The 16,614-nt window shown below is 37.9% G+C and overlaps 1 protein-coding gene across 2 annotated transcripts; it reads right to left on the bottom strand.

The window, feature by feature from the left end:
- Positions 1 to 2,581: 2,581 nt before the first annotated feature.
- On the bottom strand, positions 2,582 to 7,934 carry LOC103707436 (putative leucine-rich repeat receptor-like serine/threonine-protein kinase At2g24130). Of its 2 annotated transcripts, XM_008791920.4 has the most exons (3): positions 6,216 to 7,934; positions 4,545 to 5,852; positions 2,582 to 3,277 (listed from the first exon to the last, which is right to left on the bottom strand). In XM_008791920.4, the coding sequence occupies exons 1-3, from the start codon at positions 7,234 to 7,236 to the stop codon at positions 2,859 to 2,861; spliced, it is 2,748 nt and encodes a 915-aa protein (XP_008790142.2). In that variant the 5' UTR covers positions 7,237 to 7,934; the 3' UTR covers positions 2,582 to 2,858. The 2 variants fall into 2 exon arrangements, with proteins under 2 accessions (XP_008790142.2, XP_008790141.2); XM_008791919.4 differs by having other exon boundaries at positions 4,545 to 7,934.
- Positions 7,935 to 16,614: the final 8,680 nt, after the last annotated feature.

The raw sequence follows: 16,614 nt of genomic DNA, 5'->3' as shown, positions 1-16,614 counted from the left end.
GCATGTCTTTTTTGTTGCCAATTAACTTTAGCAAGCAGATTATTTCAGCCAGTTCTTCCTGTCCCCATCTTGGATCGTCAGCCCCTTATTATTCATTTCAAGGTGATCTAAAACATAATCTTGGTGGTGATCTTGCTTGATTTAGAGATTTTGAGGATTGCGACTTATGTTGCAAATATATTGCTAAACATATTTATTTCCATTATATTGCCTACTGATGTGCTTTGATGTTTTTCTCAATCATTAATATTTTTGTGTCTTCAAATTACTTGTACCATGGAATCTTTGTGTACATGTTAATGTAATTGAGTGCTGTAAGTATATATAGTTAATGTTGACCGTGCATCACAATAAGATAACAAATCCACATGACCCTTGCTCTTGAAGTTGCTAACATGATTCATACTATTCCTGGGCTTTACATATAATGCTCCTATGCAGCTTCAGGAACCAACAATACTTTTTTTTGTAGAAGCTTTAAATGTATTCAACATCTTTTAGTTGACCAAAATATATTCATCCATGTGGCTTCTTGTTTTGCTTCCTAGATGCATGATTTCTGCACAATTCAATTGTCTTGCTAATTTTGCTCTTCAACCATGTGCTCCACTATAACAAATTATTGCTGAACTTGATCAAAAGAAATCTAAGTTGATGTCAGCAATCTATTTTGAATTTTAAAAGAAACTGTTTTGAACTTGTTTTAGGTGTAGATCAGTTGTGGATGAGCAGATGTGAACAAAAAGAAAAATAAAGAGATATGAATACACAAAAAGGTCGAACAAACTTGTACAACGAGAACGATAAAAACAAACCAGTTGCACCACATCTTGTCTCCATTCACATTTCTGTGGCCGATATTATAAGATATTGGAATGAAAATTTTTTGCAGGAAAATAAGATATAAACATAAAAGGGAGCAGAGAAGGTATTTTAGGAGTTGTCTAGGCCATATTGGAAGCCTCTTCTAATATATTCTCACAAGATAATTGGATCTTCTTTCACCAATAGATTTCTTGGTTAACATTTTGATTCTACAACACTCTCTTGGTAAACTTCTCAAGAGAACTCAAACATCAACCTCAGAGTGAGGCATCTTTCTTGACTTATGAGGAATACAGGACTCTTTAAATAGACATATGTACTTCCATAATGATTTAGACTGATTACTAAGAGACATCTTGGATATCTAAATACCCAATTAATTAAACATTATCTCTAACAGGTGGCACCTTCACATATGCTGGGATACTTTCTCAAACATTTGCTTTCTTTTTATTTTTTCTATCTTTTCTAGCAATATCAGGTAAAGAGAAAATTAAGCTAGATTATAGTTGAAGTCCTAGTGTAAGTCATGCATGAAGCATATATTAAGCTAGTATTTGGCATGTTTGATGCACGTGGGTTATTGAGGAGAGGATAGTGTATGCCTGGAATCCTGCCAATCATGATTGCTTGCAGTTGATTTGTTAAGTGCATTCCCTTTCTAAACATGTACTTCTTTCTCTTAGTCATCCTACAGTTAACATGGAGGGGTATACGAGTGCATTTTGTATATAGAAAGAGTCAACATATACAAGGGAAAATACGAGGAGTTTGTACTATAGATACCTGTGGAGCCAAACATGTGCAGGTGGAGACAAGAGAGTAAGGAATGGAGATGCATGAGCCCCACCCCTTCAGTTTCTGTTATAATAGCATCAATAGGGGTAATCTTTACATCTATCTTACCTAGCAGGTGCTATGCTAAGAAAATGAACTTCCATCTTGTTACACCTTTTTTATTTTCTTCACAAGAAACAACCTAAAGAACTAGTCAGGTGTGACACCCTTTTAGAGCTGGACTTTGGTGCGTTGCGAGAAACTGAAGCTGGTTTTATCATTTTTTTTCTGAGTAGAATTACTAGGATGCCTTGTGGGGAGCTCTCTTATGGGTGTCTAAAATATTGCTATCTCCCCATCTGGCTTCTTTTTAGGCATTAGAGTAAGTAAAATTAAGAACCAAAGAAAAAACACTAACTGTGCCTGATGTGAAATCTAACCTCATGCTCTGTCCATGAAACCAATGCAAATTTGTTTGAATGTTACTCCATGCCAGAAAAAAATGATTTTTTTTCTTAATAGAACTCTTGTTCTAGAAAATTACACAGTATGATTTCTATTGTGAACCTATATTACCTGGCACTATTTTATGATTTAATAAATTTACAGCTACTACACTTTTTGTGCTTATTGCAATCTTGCTTTACGTTTTCTATGTTATATTTATAATTGCTTAAAATATAGATAGTGAGTGCTTTCCTGAGTTTTCATTGTTAAGTAGAGCGAAGGTAAAATGCTAAGTACGTATAAATAAAATATGCGATGCGCTGCAATTATTTTAGATGCGTATATTTAATAACCATGTGGCTTTGCCTATATCTATCACATTATCATTTTGACAAATAAGAAGTTAAATGCGTAGTCCTTAATAATTTGAGACTCTCTTTTGGCCAAGTTAGTTTTAAAGTGAGTATAAGAAAGAAATAATTTAAGATATCAAGGTTTTCTCTGTCCATCAAATGCTTTGCCATCTATCTGCTTCAGAATTTTCCAATCAACAGAGTGCATTCTTAAGAATTGTTTTACTAATTAGCTTCAGCTTTCAATACAAATTATGAATGGAACTGCTTTTTATTCTTATTACATCCATATCCTGCTTTTCCTATCTACAATTCTAGGAATCCATTGCTTTGTAAATCTTCGTTATGTACAGCAGCAGAGGTGCTGATCTTGATTCAGTACCAAAGCTCATTTTCCTCAGTGCCCCTTTTATCTAATCCATTTCATGCTAACAAGTTGTCAGGACCTGGAAAAATTTACCAATAATCTCCAGTGATGGTAGATGATGATATCCCACGTGATGATGTAAAAGTTGCAGTTTTGTCGCATCCAAGATAGTGTTTTAGTCTGTCCAGATCATCAGCAGCATCAAGCATGGTGGGTCTGGTTGAAGGAGCTTCTTGGGTGCAGATAAGACCAAGTTCAAGCAGTTCTACAATGGCAACTTCCCACATGTTTCTAACTTCAGGGCTCTTGTCCTGCAGATCTTGCATTAGGAAGTAGTCAATAACATTTTCCAATTGATCATGATAGTGGTTCTTCACCCACATCTGCAAGCTTAGACCCTCAATAAACATGTCATCTGTGGGTCTCTTTCTGGTTACAATTTCTAACACAAGAATGCCAAAGCTGTAGACATCACCCTTTGTTGATGCACCTCTTCCGTATCCATACTCTGAACGAGAGAAGAAGAAGAAGAAGAAGAGAAGAATTAACTAAATGAGACTACTTATATTCTACAATTAGTTACTTTTAGTAGGCTAAAATTTTAGGCAGGTGAAGTAGAAAGTAAGACTGGATTATGCTCAAATAATGTGACATACTGTAATGAGTTTGTTTATAATATATATATATATATATATATATATATATATATATATATATATATATATATATATATATATATATTCACATCATCATATGCACATATGTGCATAAATTATACAGACTCCATGCAGAGTGCTTCTGCCAGTTTGTTTAGATAAGGATAGCCCTTTGTGTGAAACTCCCACCATTTGCAAGGTTTGGGGAGGTTTAGATATACAAAGCCTTACCCCACATGCAGAGAGGTTGTTTCCGTGTTCATGCCATGACCTCTAGGTTACAATGGAGCAACCTTACTATTGTCTGAGGGTTTACCCTCGTAGTTTTGTTTATATATGGGCAGTTATATTAATTCTTTTAATCTTTAGACAATATGGCTTACTGAAAATGTTTGCTAATAAGACCTTCCATGCATATTCCTAGTGAACTTGTCACCGTTATCCCTGTTTCTATGTGTTAATAATAATGGATTGTGCTGATGAAAAACTAATAAAAAAAGCTAATCTTAGTAGCTCTAGGTGAACATGTTCTCATTTTGCATTTCCTTCTCTCTAAATAAAAATTACAACAAATGCCAGCTGAAAGTATATTAATCCTAGAAATTATTTGGTAAACTAGTTGTATTAACTAAACAGAAATATATATACAAATATGATTTTTTTTATAAAAAAAATTCATTTTTAATTCAATCAAAATGCAAGTGTTGAAATATTAATTGTAATCCCTTACCACAAATGTTGGATAACCAGGGATGCTACAAGCTAATACCTAGGAAGCCATAGAGGGACTTGAAAGTTAAATTTTGAAATTTATGGTTTTAATACTATGAAGTAGAGTGGTGAGCATATAGACCTCAATATCTACATATCTTACACTCAGTTATTTTGTTCCCTTCAATCTAAAGTTAATTTATTTGTCCATCAGACTGTATCAAACATAAGTGTGGAGTATCTACTCATTTCACTTGATATAGATAATAATTTGGTTATTTGCCTGTAGTTTACACACTCTTGTTAAATTCATTGGCATTACCTGGCATATCACCATTTTCTATCTAGATTCTTCTTCATGCATTCAGAGTGAGTAATTATAGTTTCCTAGGAGGGAGAATGTTTTACCTGGAGCAACATATCCAATTGATCCACAAAGCTGGTTAGCTGTTGAGTTGGTTGGAGTATCACATAGTATGTTTCCTTCTGCTACTTTCATGACCAGTCTAGCTATTCCAAAGTCGGATACAAGTGCAGTCATGTCATCATTAAGGAGAATGTTGCTTGGTTTCAAGTCACAGTGGATGATCTGCACTGGTGAGTGATGGTGCAAGTAGGCCAACCCCTCAGCAATATCACTGCAAATATTCACCCGTTTGATTAAGCTCAATTTTGAGGAGGCAGATTGTTGTGCCTGCGGATAGAGATGGCTCTCCAGGCTGCCATTTGCCATGAAAGGAAGCACCAAAGCTTTGAAATCTGGAAGACTACATGCCGTGATGATTCTCATCAGGTTCCTGTGTCGAATCCTCTTCAGAACTTGGCATTCTCTGTTGAAACTTCTGGCAGAGTTGCTGCTTTGCAGCTGTAAAACTTTTATTGCAACTACACTGCCATCACTTAAGACCCCTCTGTAGACTTGTCCAAAGCTACCAGATCCAATCAATCTGCCCTGCTCAAATCCTCCAGTAGCCTCTACAATTTCTCTGTAAGTTATTCTAGGGTAACTTGATGACAAGTCCAGAGAAAAGTCACTTGAGTCCACATCATCTCTTCGAAACATCGCATTTCTTATGTTCTTATAACCTATCACACATATTATTGTAAGAAGGAAAGTTGACATGGAGACAATACTCACAAACAATACGAGGGATTTGGGAGAATGTATCATGCTTCTCTTCTTTGGTTGGCAACTTGGAAGGCCAGGCTGTGACCCACAGAAATGATTTCCTTCAATCATTTTCGGTGTTAAATAGTTGCACAGACTGTTTTCTGGTAGCGGTCCACTGAAGTTGTTGAACGAGAGGTCCAGTAACCTAAGGCTGGTGCACTTCTGAAGAGATGCAGGAATTTCACCAGAGAGGAAATTGGAAGAGAGGTCTAAGGACTGAAGGTTTAACAGGTTACCCAAGGACCCAGGAATTGGCCCTTGAAGATGATTGTGTGATAAGTTTACCATCTCAACTACTTTACAACTTCCCATAGTGGAAGGAATGTTACTGCTGAAATTATTTGATGATAGATCGATAGCCCAAACTTTGTCCATTTTGCTCAGCTCCATGGGGAGTTCTCCTCCTAACAAATTGTCTGACAGATTGAAGTATATAGCCATCGAGCTCAAGCTTGCAACTTCAGCTGGTATGGCTCCTGTGAGCCTGTTATGAGATAAGTCCAGAAGCTCTAATTTTGTACTCCCCAGGCTTGAAGGTATGGATCCTGAAAGAAAGTTTCCATTAAGAATGAGTATTCTCAGCTGAGTTAGATTTGCCAATGTGGTCGGAATGGAACCAGAAAGATTGTTTTTTGATAGGTCTAAGAGTCCCAGGTTATTTAAAACACCAGGAGGAGATGGGATTCGACCATAGAGCAAGTTGTTAGCTAACCACAATCTTTGTAAATTGGGTAAAAGAATTAACTCTAAGGGAATAGTTCCATTCAAAAGATTGTTTGATAGATTCAGCGACATCAATTTGGAAAGATTTGATATACTTGATGGGATTGCTCCATGGATGAGATTATCTTGGAGATAAACCTGTGAGAGGTTAACACTAAGAAGGCCTATGGTGGAAGGCAATGTACCTCCAAGATAGTTCCCTGCCAGTTCCAGCTCCTCTAGATGAGTCAAATTTGCAATTGAAATGAAGAAGGGGACAAGATTTGAATTCTGATCATCACTTGAGAAGTTGTTGTATGAGAGGTGCAATATCTTCAAAGAAGGCAGATGCATCAAGATTTCTGATGGTAATGTACCACTCAGATAATTGTTTTCGAGATCGATCTCCACCATCTCTGTTGAATTAGAGAGAGAAGCTGGAACACTACCTGTCAATTGATTTTGATAAAGAAGAAGGTTCTCCAAAGAAGGAAGTTGATCTCCAAGCTGCAGAGGAATCAAACCAGTAAACCAATTATTAGAAAGATCTACATAGCTTAATTGAGTGCAATTGTAGAAGAGAGATGTTGGGAGCCTTCCACTAAGCTGGTTGTTGCCGAGATTAATGTAGCGAAGTTTCCTAAGCATGCCAAAGCTCTCAGGAATTTCATTCTGTATATGATTCCCTTGGATACCGAGTAGCTCAAGGTTAGACAAAGCTCCAAGCTCGATGGGAATGGAACCTTGGAGTGAATTCTCAGACAAGTCAAGTAATCGAAGGTAGGAAAGATTGGAGAGAAACGGTGAGATTGTTCCTAAAAGATATTTACTCTTGAGATCAAGTTCAGTCACTCTTTCAGGATTCAGACGGCAAACGATGCCATGCCACTCACAGACATGGGTCGTCTCATTCCAGCTACTGAGGGCCTTGTCGGGATCAACAAGAATGGCTTTCTTGAATGCCAACAGTGCGGATCTGTCCAAAGTAATATCATTTCTCAGATAGAAAGGTTGAACAACAGAAGGGAGAAGGAGGAAGAGAAATTGGGTGATGATTGTGGTAGAACTCATTTTTGACAAATTCCTGTTACTGTAATTCTGAGGATTCTTCTTCAAACGACGATGCAATAAAGCTTCTTGAGACTTCCCTTGTGGATATGGATGACCAAAGATGGGAAATATGGTGAAAAAATCAATCCATGAAGAAGCAAAAAAAAATATCTGCATTGCATAATTAGATATGAGAAATCTATCATGTAATGCAGGCCTTGGTCAATTGGGAAGGTGGGATGCAAATATGATGGCATCTTTTCAGTTGTGAGGCAACTAATAGTACCTAAATTGAAATTGCACCTGTGAAGTGGAAGCCAAACATAGTGCGCCAATGTAGATCCCACTAATCTTTTTCTTATCTCTTGGACTTTCGATCAGAGATGGGACATGACAAAAATGATATGGAACAAAAGGCAGATCCTTCTAATCTAGGCATTATTCCGTTTCCTTGGACACAAACAGCTCAGCTGATTCTATCTTTTTTCATTGGTCTTGTCACCATCAGACGGAAGGTTCTACCTGAACTTTCATGTTATTCTTTTTTTAATCTTTTCATTATTCCTGTTTTGGAGATAATGGATGTAGGCAAACAGAATTTTACATTTATTAATTTCCTAGAAACGTAAGCAATCTCATCTGGAAATTCTGAACTCTTTGTTTATAATATTATAGCATATAGTTCAATTGCTTCCACTTAATTTATTTAGATGCCAGTATTGGTAGAAGGAAATATGACAGTTGGACTCAAATGCTCTTGTTTTCATCATTCATACCCATACACTTTCCCAAAGTCAACTTTCCATGGACTTTGGGAAAATATGTTGAATATTCTAATGACCTAACATATTGTAGTAGTCTCCAAACCAGGGAACTTGGTACTTGTATTGGTTAAGGAAACTCCTTATTTGTAAAATGTAATGGTCTGTCGACCTAGTATGAATCTAAAAAGATTTTAGTAAACTCTTGGATCTATTCAGGGCAAACATGTCCTAAAACAGGTACTGCATTGGTTCCTTCATGCAACTCTTTCCTCTTTTTTCGAGGAAAGGTTCGTTCATGCAATGAGTGTTGTCATTGCTGATTGTTGGTTGTAGATCACCCTGTAGGCTAGTGATGATAGGAGATTCATCAGAACTTCAAGTCACATGATTATCCAATAGAAAAGCTGTTCTTAGAAAAAAGAGAGGAAAGGTTCGTTCATGCAACTAGTGTTGGCATTGCTGATTGTTGGTTGTAGATCACCCTGTAGGCTAGTGATGATAGGAGATTCATCAGAACTTCAAGTCACATGATTATCCAATAGAAAGCTGTTCTTAGAGAAAAAAAAAAGGTTTGTTGAATTGCAACTAGAAAATACTGCAGGACTTGTCAACCTTTGTCGCCACTTTTCTCACCATTAAACCTTATTTTTCCTGGGGTAATGCACAGTTTGGAATGGGCCCCTATTTAGACTAACCAATGACTCTTTTTTCTAAACTTCTTCAGAGCACTAATTTGGTTAAAGAGTAGCTGAAGATGAGTATACACACAGGACATCCCTGCACTCCTCTCAGCATGCTCCTACTGATATGGAATACTATCTTAGATGTACCTAGAAGTCTGAGAAAATAGCAAGTTATGTTTGAACACAGATTTTTTTTTTTTTTGAAGGAAAAACTTAGATTTTGATAAATCATCAGATGGCATCTATTAATTCCACGAGGATCCACAATTTTGTGGTAGCATTTTCCCACTGAATAGACCACCAGTAGAGCTATGGCCAATTCACAAAATGAAACACCAACAGAATGTAGTTATGCATGCATATGGCAAGGCTTGCTATGTCATGATCATGAATGTAGATAAACATTTAGCAAATAGAATTAGGAAAACCATCACATTATCTCTACTAGAAAATAGATATTTTTTTTTAATCCGACAATATTTAGGGAACCGGCTGCTCAGCCTTGTATATGGTCATTCATGTGTTTTCACTTTGTTCTAGATCTGCTGCATGACATCTTTAGTCTGTGGGAACAATATGTAGGCGGAACCATACTCACATCAGACTAAAGCCATGAATTCAGCAGCCTGCAATATGTAATATGTGTCACATATCTTATTATTTTATGTCAATTCCTGATCAGCTTCTTACAATACAAATCAAGAAACTGCTTAATGTCATATATCTCTAAAGCAGGCGAAGGTGCCGCTAAACATAAGTTTTGCATGCAAATGCAATAATTGTCACATACAACGTCTTGAAGTGGTGTTGCTCATACATCATGTTTCTTAAGTATTGAAGAATCATATGGACCGGATATCTATGTATCTTTAAGGAAGTGTAGTCTTAAATAGAGAGGGAAAGAATTCATGTAGCCAACTCCAACTAGTTTGAGATTAAGGCTTAGTTGAGTTGAGTTGGGTTGAGTTGGGTTGAGTTGAAAACTATACTAAATCTCCTCGATCTCTTAAATTTGTTTGGGCTGACCATATGGCTCAAGTGATTGCACCTTAGTGGAAACTACATTATGTCCTTGTGTCGGATGCCAATTGGCTAGGATTTTGGTGCGTTACAGGCACGGCGGCCCACCAAATGAAGACCCACTGAGTGCACATCATTTTGTCATGTTGGCTGAGAAAAGCCTGTGTATCCCACTATGGTGTTACACATAGTGCCCGGTTCCATCAGCACATCCTTTTCATCATCTCCCACCTCTACAGAATAAATAGGAAAAAGTGAAGAAGAAATGAATGTGGCCGTCCTTGTTCCTTCTCCCACTAGTGCATGAGATTGCATCACTTTTGTTCATGATCCCTCCAGGCCATAATGGGTTAGGTAATACTGGTGGCCCATCTCTTTCTTTGTTGCCTTCCGGGACAATGTCTATGGTTCATGAGCTCAGTGGGATGAGGCCTGTAAGGTAGTTTATGTATTAAAATGCTGCGAGTCCTTCTTCCTCTCTAGTCACAACCATAACTTGGTAGGACTTAAGTTTTGCCAATGACAAAATTAGCACTACAATGAACTCTCATTGGGAGTGGGAGGCATTTGCAGTCATTGCAAGCTTATTTTAGTGTCGAGGATTCGTAAGCATCTCAGTAAGTGTGAGGTTTGGCAGGACCCTGTTAGTTTCATTTAGAATTGGAAAAGGAAAGAAGAAAAGAAGAGATAAGCAATCATCCATAAGGCAGGCCAAAAACCTCCAGCCTGAGTGCATGAATTTGAATGTGAACTGCAAGCTCTTGTACATTGTTCCAAAACAGACCAACATGAGAGTGGCGAACAAGGAATCTGATCGCAATGAGGATTACTTTGAAGATCAAGGACATGCGGTCTCTCTAAAGTAGAGTTCTAGTTTAACTTTAGATGCAAATAAGTGATCCGTCTCTTTTCCTTTTTTTTCCTGTTGGGTTGGATTCAGAGGTTGATGACCTTGATGGAATAAGGTTACTCCCCTTAAAATAATCCTCACAAAGATGCACATCTTTATTTGACTCGATTAAAGCTCTTGACATTATTTATGAGCTTTCGCCATTATGGTGGCTGTGTCTTCAAGGACTTTGCTTCAACTGATTGGGTTGACCATGGTAGAAGATAATGACATCACCACAGATATGGTTTCATTACATGTTCTGCTGTCAAATTTAGCTTAAAAAGAATAGTATCCGGTAGTCCATGTGTTTAGGTATCAAGCTTCAAACCTTTGGACTCAACACCCCACTTTCATCCATTTAAACCCCCCCCCTCCCTCGGCCGATGATCTTAGAGAATTGGTCGTCTTTCATAAAAAAATATCGATGTATCTTTGAGCATTTGGGAAATCGATTTGGAGCTACCTTTCTTTGTTCCCAAAAAGAAAAACAGATTTCTAAATATACCCTTGTGTATATCGATTATTGCATATTTGTTCATTAAAAAAAATCATTATTTACGTATATACCATTTCAATATCATATTTTTGCAGTAATACCCCTCTTTTTAAATTTTTGATTGATGATGCTAGCAAATAGCTATTTTAAGATGACTATGCTATATATCCTTTATAATAATACCCTGAAAAATTTTAACATTCAATTTGTATCATAGAGTGTCATACTTTTGCATAAACTTTTCAAAAATATTATCCAATGTGGTAAAATAATTATCTCGACTTATTAACATCAGAAATAAAAAATCTAGGAAAAGCAGTATCGATTTAGAAATAGAATAAACTGAGAAATATAAATATAAATAATAATTTATAAATATAAATATGAAATAATCTGCGTTTTGATATTATACATATATAAATTTTGATTCAATACCTAAAGTATCTTATTTGGCCTTTCCTCTCTTATTTTCAGCTGGTTGTACTGTTTAGAGGAGAAAGCGAAGAGACTAGAGTAGCTTTTTTTATCCTCTTTGAGATCGGACTTTCCTTTATATTTTATTTTATTAAATAAAAGCGTAAAAGGAACCTTGTGAAGGTTCTGAAAACCTTTCTTTCTATCTTTTTTTTTCAAAAAATCTTTATTTAATTGAAAAGGTTATTTTGCCCCCATCATTCCATCTCATCACCCACTTCTGAACTTTTTCCAAAACCATTTATATAGGAGGATAAAAAATTGCACTCTGTTTGAAATATAGAAAGCTAGCCCCTGCGCCTCCCCAATGGTCAAGTTCTGTTATATATCTATAAAGGAACTTGCTTATTCAAATCATAGCATGATTCTTTTGTGTGCATTTAGAAGGCATAAAAAAGATAGAAGCATGCATGGGGTCCAAAAAGAGTTGTTACGTTCTTTAGGACATCACAGCTCATTTGAAAGATGATCTTTAGTATTGCGTGGTTAATGACCTCCTCAGCACTTCTTAGGCCAAAAGCGCTCGAGTCTCCATTTTTTTTTTCATACTTTTACTTTTAGCAGTAATGTCCTGAATTCTTTAGAAAGTTTAAGCAACTACTCCATTTTATGACTTGTAGCTTCCATACGACACTTGGTACCAGAGATTCCTATTGACGCATGCAATGTGGTGATGGTAACTCATGGTAACTCATCCTTCTAGTGAAGTCATTTGGAGACATGCAATGTAATTGGCCATTTGATGATGGAATATGGCATGCCATTAATACATGCCGTGCTCGATGTCTCCCTTGCATGTATCAAACACACTAATTATATTCTCTGATTATTTCAATTTTTAATTTATTGATATTTCTTATTTAGTAAATAATTTTTCCAACTAGTAAATATTTTGTTTTTATTATTAATGTGGATTTTGGCTGACCTCTATCTGCTAAGGAAACACACACACACACACACACACACACACACACAAAAAGACTACTAGCTTTATTAATTATTTTTTGTAATATTCATAGCTTGATTACAAGATATATATTTCCCTCAACAAAAGGTGCATATGAAATTTAGATTAATGATGTTGTCGTCACTGTATAGAAAATTGCATGAGAATGTGGTAAAGTTTCTATTAGCAATTCTGTAAGCAAAAATGTTCAAACAAAACCCAACTTTTGGACAAAGTTGCCAAACTATATATGATCAGACAAAGCACTGCTCTCAGCCAAGTACAGCAACCTATAAATGGATTGACTATTAACAATATTCAGAAGAACTGCAGCATGATTACTGAACACAAAAGAAAAATCAAACTGCATGGTCCTCAACAACTACGAGACTGAAGTTGGCTGCCTCTAAAAACTTTTGAGATTCCCAGAGATACGTAGAACCTGTAAAAGAGGAGAAAGCGGAAGTATAGAAGAGGAGAAATTATGTATATTTTCTTGGTGTTTAAGCTATATAAGGAGTGGCCCTTTTAAAGAGAGTGAGACCACGGAGAGAAGTATAAAGGAGGTGGAGTACAGAGTAGTACAAATTGTACTACAAAGGAGAAGTACAAGTATAGTACAAAGGAGAAATACAAAAGTACAAAGAAGAAGATATATGGAATATTCCATATATCTCAACATCCCCCCTCAAACTTAAGGTGGTAATGTAGAAACTAGCTTGAGTTTGCTGGTATGGTGACTAAGACAACTCGGTGGGTGAGACTTCGTGAAGGTGTCAACAAGCTGATCTGCAGAAGTAACGGATCGTAAGTGGAGAATGCCATCGTTGAGATGTTGCCGGATGAAGTGACAATAAATCTCAATATACTTAGTGCGCTCATGGAAGACATCATTATGGACAATCTGAATGGCACTATGATTGTCACAATGAAGAGGAGAACTAGAGAGCTGAGGGACATCCATGTCAGTCAGTAGTCAGCGTAGTCATAAGAGCTCAGAAGTTGCATCGGCAAGTGCGCGATACTCAGCCTCAGTGGTGGAACGGGCAACAACTGTCTGCTTCTTACTCCGCCAGGAAATGAGAGAAGACTCTAGTAAGAAGCAGTAGCATGTAATAGAATGACGATCAGTAAGGTCACCGACCCAATCTGCATCAGAGTAGGCCCACATGTCAAGAAAAGACTGTGATGAGTAGTGCAGACCATGAAGGAGAGTTTTTTTGATATAGCGCAGAATCCGAAGGACAACAACATAGTGGGGAGAACGAGGCTAGTGCATGAACTGACTAACCATATGAACTGCATATGCAATGTCTGGCCATGTAACTATAAGATAGATAAGACTGCCAACCAATTGTCTGTAGAGAGTGACATCGGGTAGAGGCACACCATCAGTGAGATTAAGTCGGGCGTTATACTCTAAAGAAGTGCCAGTTGTCTTACTATCTGTCAAGCTTGCTCTGGAGATAAGGTCTGAAGTATTTTGGCCTGAGAGAGATAATAGCCATCTGAGGAGAAAGTTACCTCAATGCCAAGAAAGTAATGGAGAGTACCCAAGTCCTTTATCTCAGATTGCTGACTAAGAAAATTCGGAAGAGCTCGAATGCCAATGGCGTCATCACCTGTAATGATCATATCTACATAGAGAAGGACAATGATGGTTCCGGGATCAGTCTTCTGGAGGAATAATGCAGAGTCATAGAAACTGGGTACAAACCCCTGCTGTGCACTCACAGAGCTGAACTTGGCGAACCAAGCTCATGGAGCCTGCTTAAGACCATAGAGAGCACGACGAAGACGGCATACTTTGTGATGGGGGTGCTCATAGCTAGGAGAAATGCATTTTTGACATCCATATAGATTTTCTCTGTAAGGTCGCCATTGAGAAATGCATTTTTGACATCCATTTGAAATAACTGGCAATGTCAAACTGCAGCAACTACAATCAAAGATCTAATAGAGGTGAGTCTAGCAATAGGAGCAAATGTCTTCTCATAATCAATACCGTACTCCTGAGTGAAGCCCTTTATAACAAGATGAGCCTTGCGTTGTTTAAATGATCCATTTGCTTTAGTCTTAATCTTGTATGTCCACCTACAGTCTACTGCAGACTTTTCAGAAGGTAGATCCACCATATCCCAAGTATGAGTTTTGGTAAGGGTATCTAACTCTTCAGATATAGCTTTCTGCCAAAGGGGGTTAGCACTAGCCTCACGATAAGTGCAAGGCTCGTAAAGAATGGCAAGGGAAAAAAAATAATGGTAATCTCATAAATGTGGTGGAGGTGCATTTACCCGACTAGAACAGCGAGGTTCGAGAGTTTGGGAGGGCTCAAGTGGAGTTGGCTGGTCCTGGGGTGACTCAAGGGCATGTGATGCTGCAGGATGATCGATGGGCATGTCAAAGTTATTGGGTGCGGCTGAAGACAAGTCGCTTAGAGAGCTTGAATCACCTGGAAGGGGGTTAGTGGACTCGAAAAATGAGATAGTAGATGGATCAGTGAATATGGGTGGGTGACTAGAGTAGGCTGAAGGGAAAGAGGAGAGACTAGTAAAGAATTTGTGTTCTCAAAAGTCCACATGACGAGAGAGCTGAAGGCGCTTGGTTATGGGATCATAACTATGGTAGCCCTTGTGTTCAATGCCATAACCAAGGAAGCAACATAGTCGAGAACGAGGCTCCAACTTTGTGTGTTCATGTGGGGGAAGGAGAATAAAGCAGACACAACCAAAAACTCGAAGAGAGCTATAGTCAGAGATTTTACCATGTAAAAGCTCGAAGGAAGTTTTATTGTGAATAGTGGGTGATGGGGCACGATTGATGGTATGGACAACACTAAGAGTAGCTTCACCCCAGAAATGTTTTGGAAGAGAGGCAGAGATGAGAAATGATCTTACTGTGTCTAAGATGTGACGATGTTTACGTTCTGCTCGTCTGTTCTGTTGGGAGGTGTAGGGACAAGAGCGATGAGAGATAGTGCCATTTTGCTGCAAGAACTCAAGAAAAGATTTCTCGTTATATTCCATAACATTATCTGATCGAAAACTTTTAATGGTACGAGAGAATTGAGTTTGCACCATTTTATGAAAATTTTTGTAATTGTCAAGTAATTTAGAACGCTTATGCAAAAGATAAATCAATGTATAACGAGAATAATCATCCACAAAAATGACAAAGTAGCGTGATCCCCCTTCAGTGGGAATCGGAGTTGGTCCCCAAATATCAGAGCGGACCAGATCAAAAGGAGTAGAAGAAAATGAGTCATTAGTATTAAAAGGTAAACGAGTTTGTTTGCCTAATTGATAGGAAAGGCAATCAAACTTAGTAAAATCTACCGATCCAAGCTGACCACTAGAAGCTAACAACTGAATGCGAGGCAACGAGGTATGACCGAGGTGAGAATGCCAAAGACTGGAGGAGGTGGTGAGAGCAGTGATGGGTGGAGACACCATGGGAGGGATCTGCAAGTGATCTAGATCAAACAAACGTCCGATCTTACGACCTGTTCCAATTAACTTATCCGTCCATGGATCCTGCACATCACAACCCCGATTAGTAAAATGAAGTTCAAAATCAAACTCACAAAGTTGGCCAACTGACAGAAGGTTCAAAGACAACTTAGGTACCAAATAGGTACTACCAATTGTGAGATTAGAAGTAGAAATGGATCCAATGTGACTAACAGGTAAATGAGAACCATCAGTAGTGTAAATAATATGGTTAGGGTTGAGGATTGTTTTCGTAGAAAAGAGATTGGGGTCAGGTGTCATATGATTGCAACAGGCTGAATCTATAATCCAGGAGAATTTACCTGAGGTGACGGACAGGGCACTAGAGGAGCGAGGCAAGACTTGGTGAATTAAAGCCTCAATTCCAGTTGCAGTAAGTGCAGCGGTCTGAGAAGAAGACTTAGGAGCATATGAGCCAGTTGAAGCAACCGCGGCAGCTTGCCAGAGGGTACCTCGAGACTTGCGAGCCTTTTTTCTATGCAATTTCAGGCAATCTTGGACCATGTGATTATCTTCTTTGCAGTATTTGCAGAAGAGCTTTTTGGAAGATGACTAGAGTTGTGGTGTAGAATAATTGGAGGAAGGCTTGGGAGTGGCAGCCATAACAATCTCAGTAGACCGCAACTTCGTTGTAAAGCGGCGATTTTCTTCAAAGATTAGTTCTGCAATTGCGATGTCCATGGTAGGAAGTGGTGCACGATGAAGAAGGGAGGCCCGAGTAAATTTGATATCATCTCGTAGAGCCATCATGAAGTGTATGAGCTTCCTACA

The sequence above is a fragment of the Phoenix dactylifera genome, chromosome 1 (assembly GCF_009389715.1).
Source record: "Phoenix dactylifera cultivar Barhee BC4 chromosome 1, palm_55x_up_171113_PBpolish2nd_filt_p, whole genome shotgun sequence".
NCBI lineage: Eukaryota > Viridiplantae > Streptophyta > Magnoliopsida > Arecales > Arecaceae > Phoenix > Phoenix dactylifera.
This window is presented reverse-complemented; position numbering and strand designations above follow the sequence as displayed.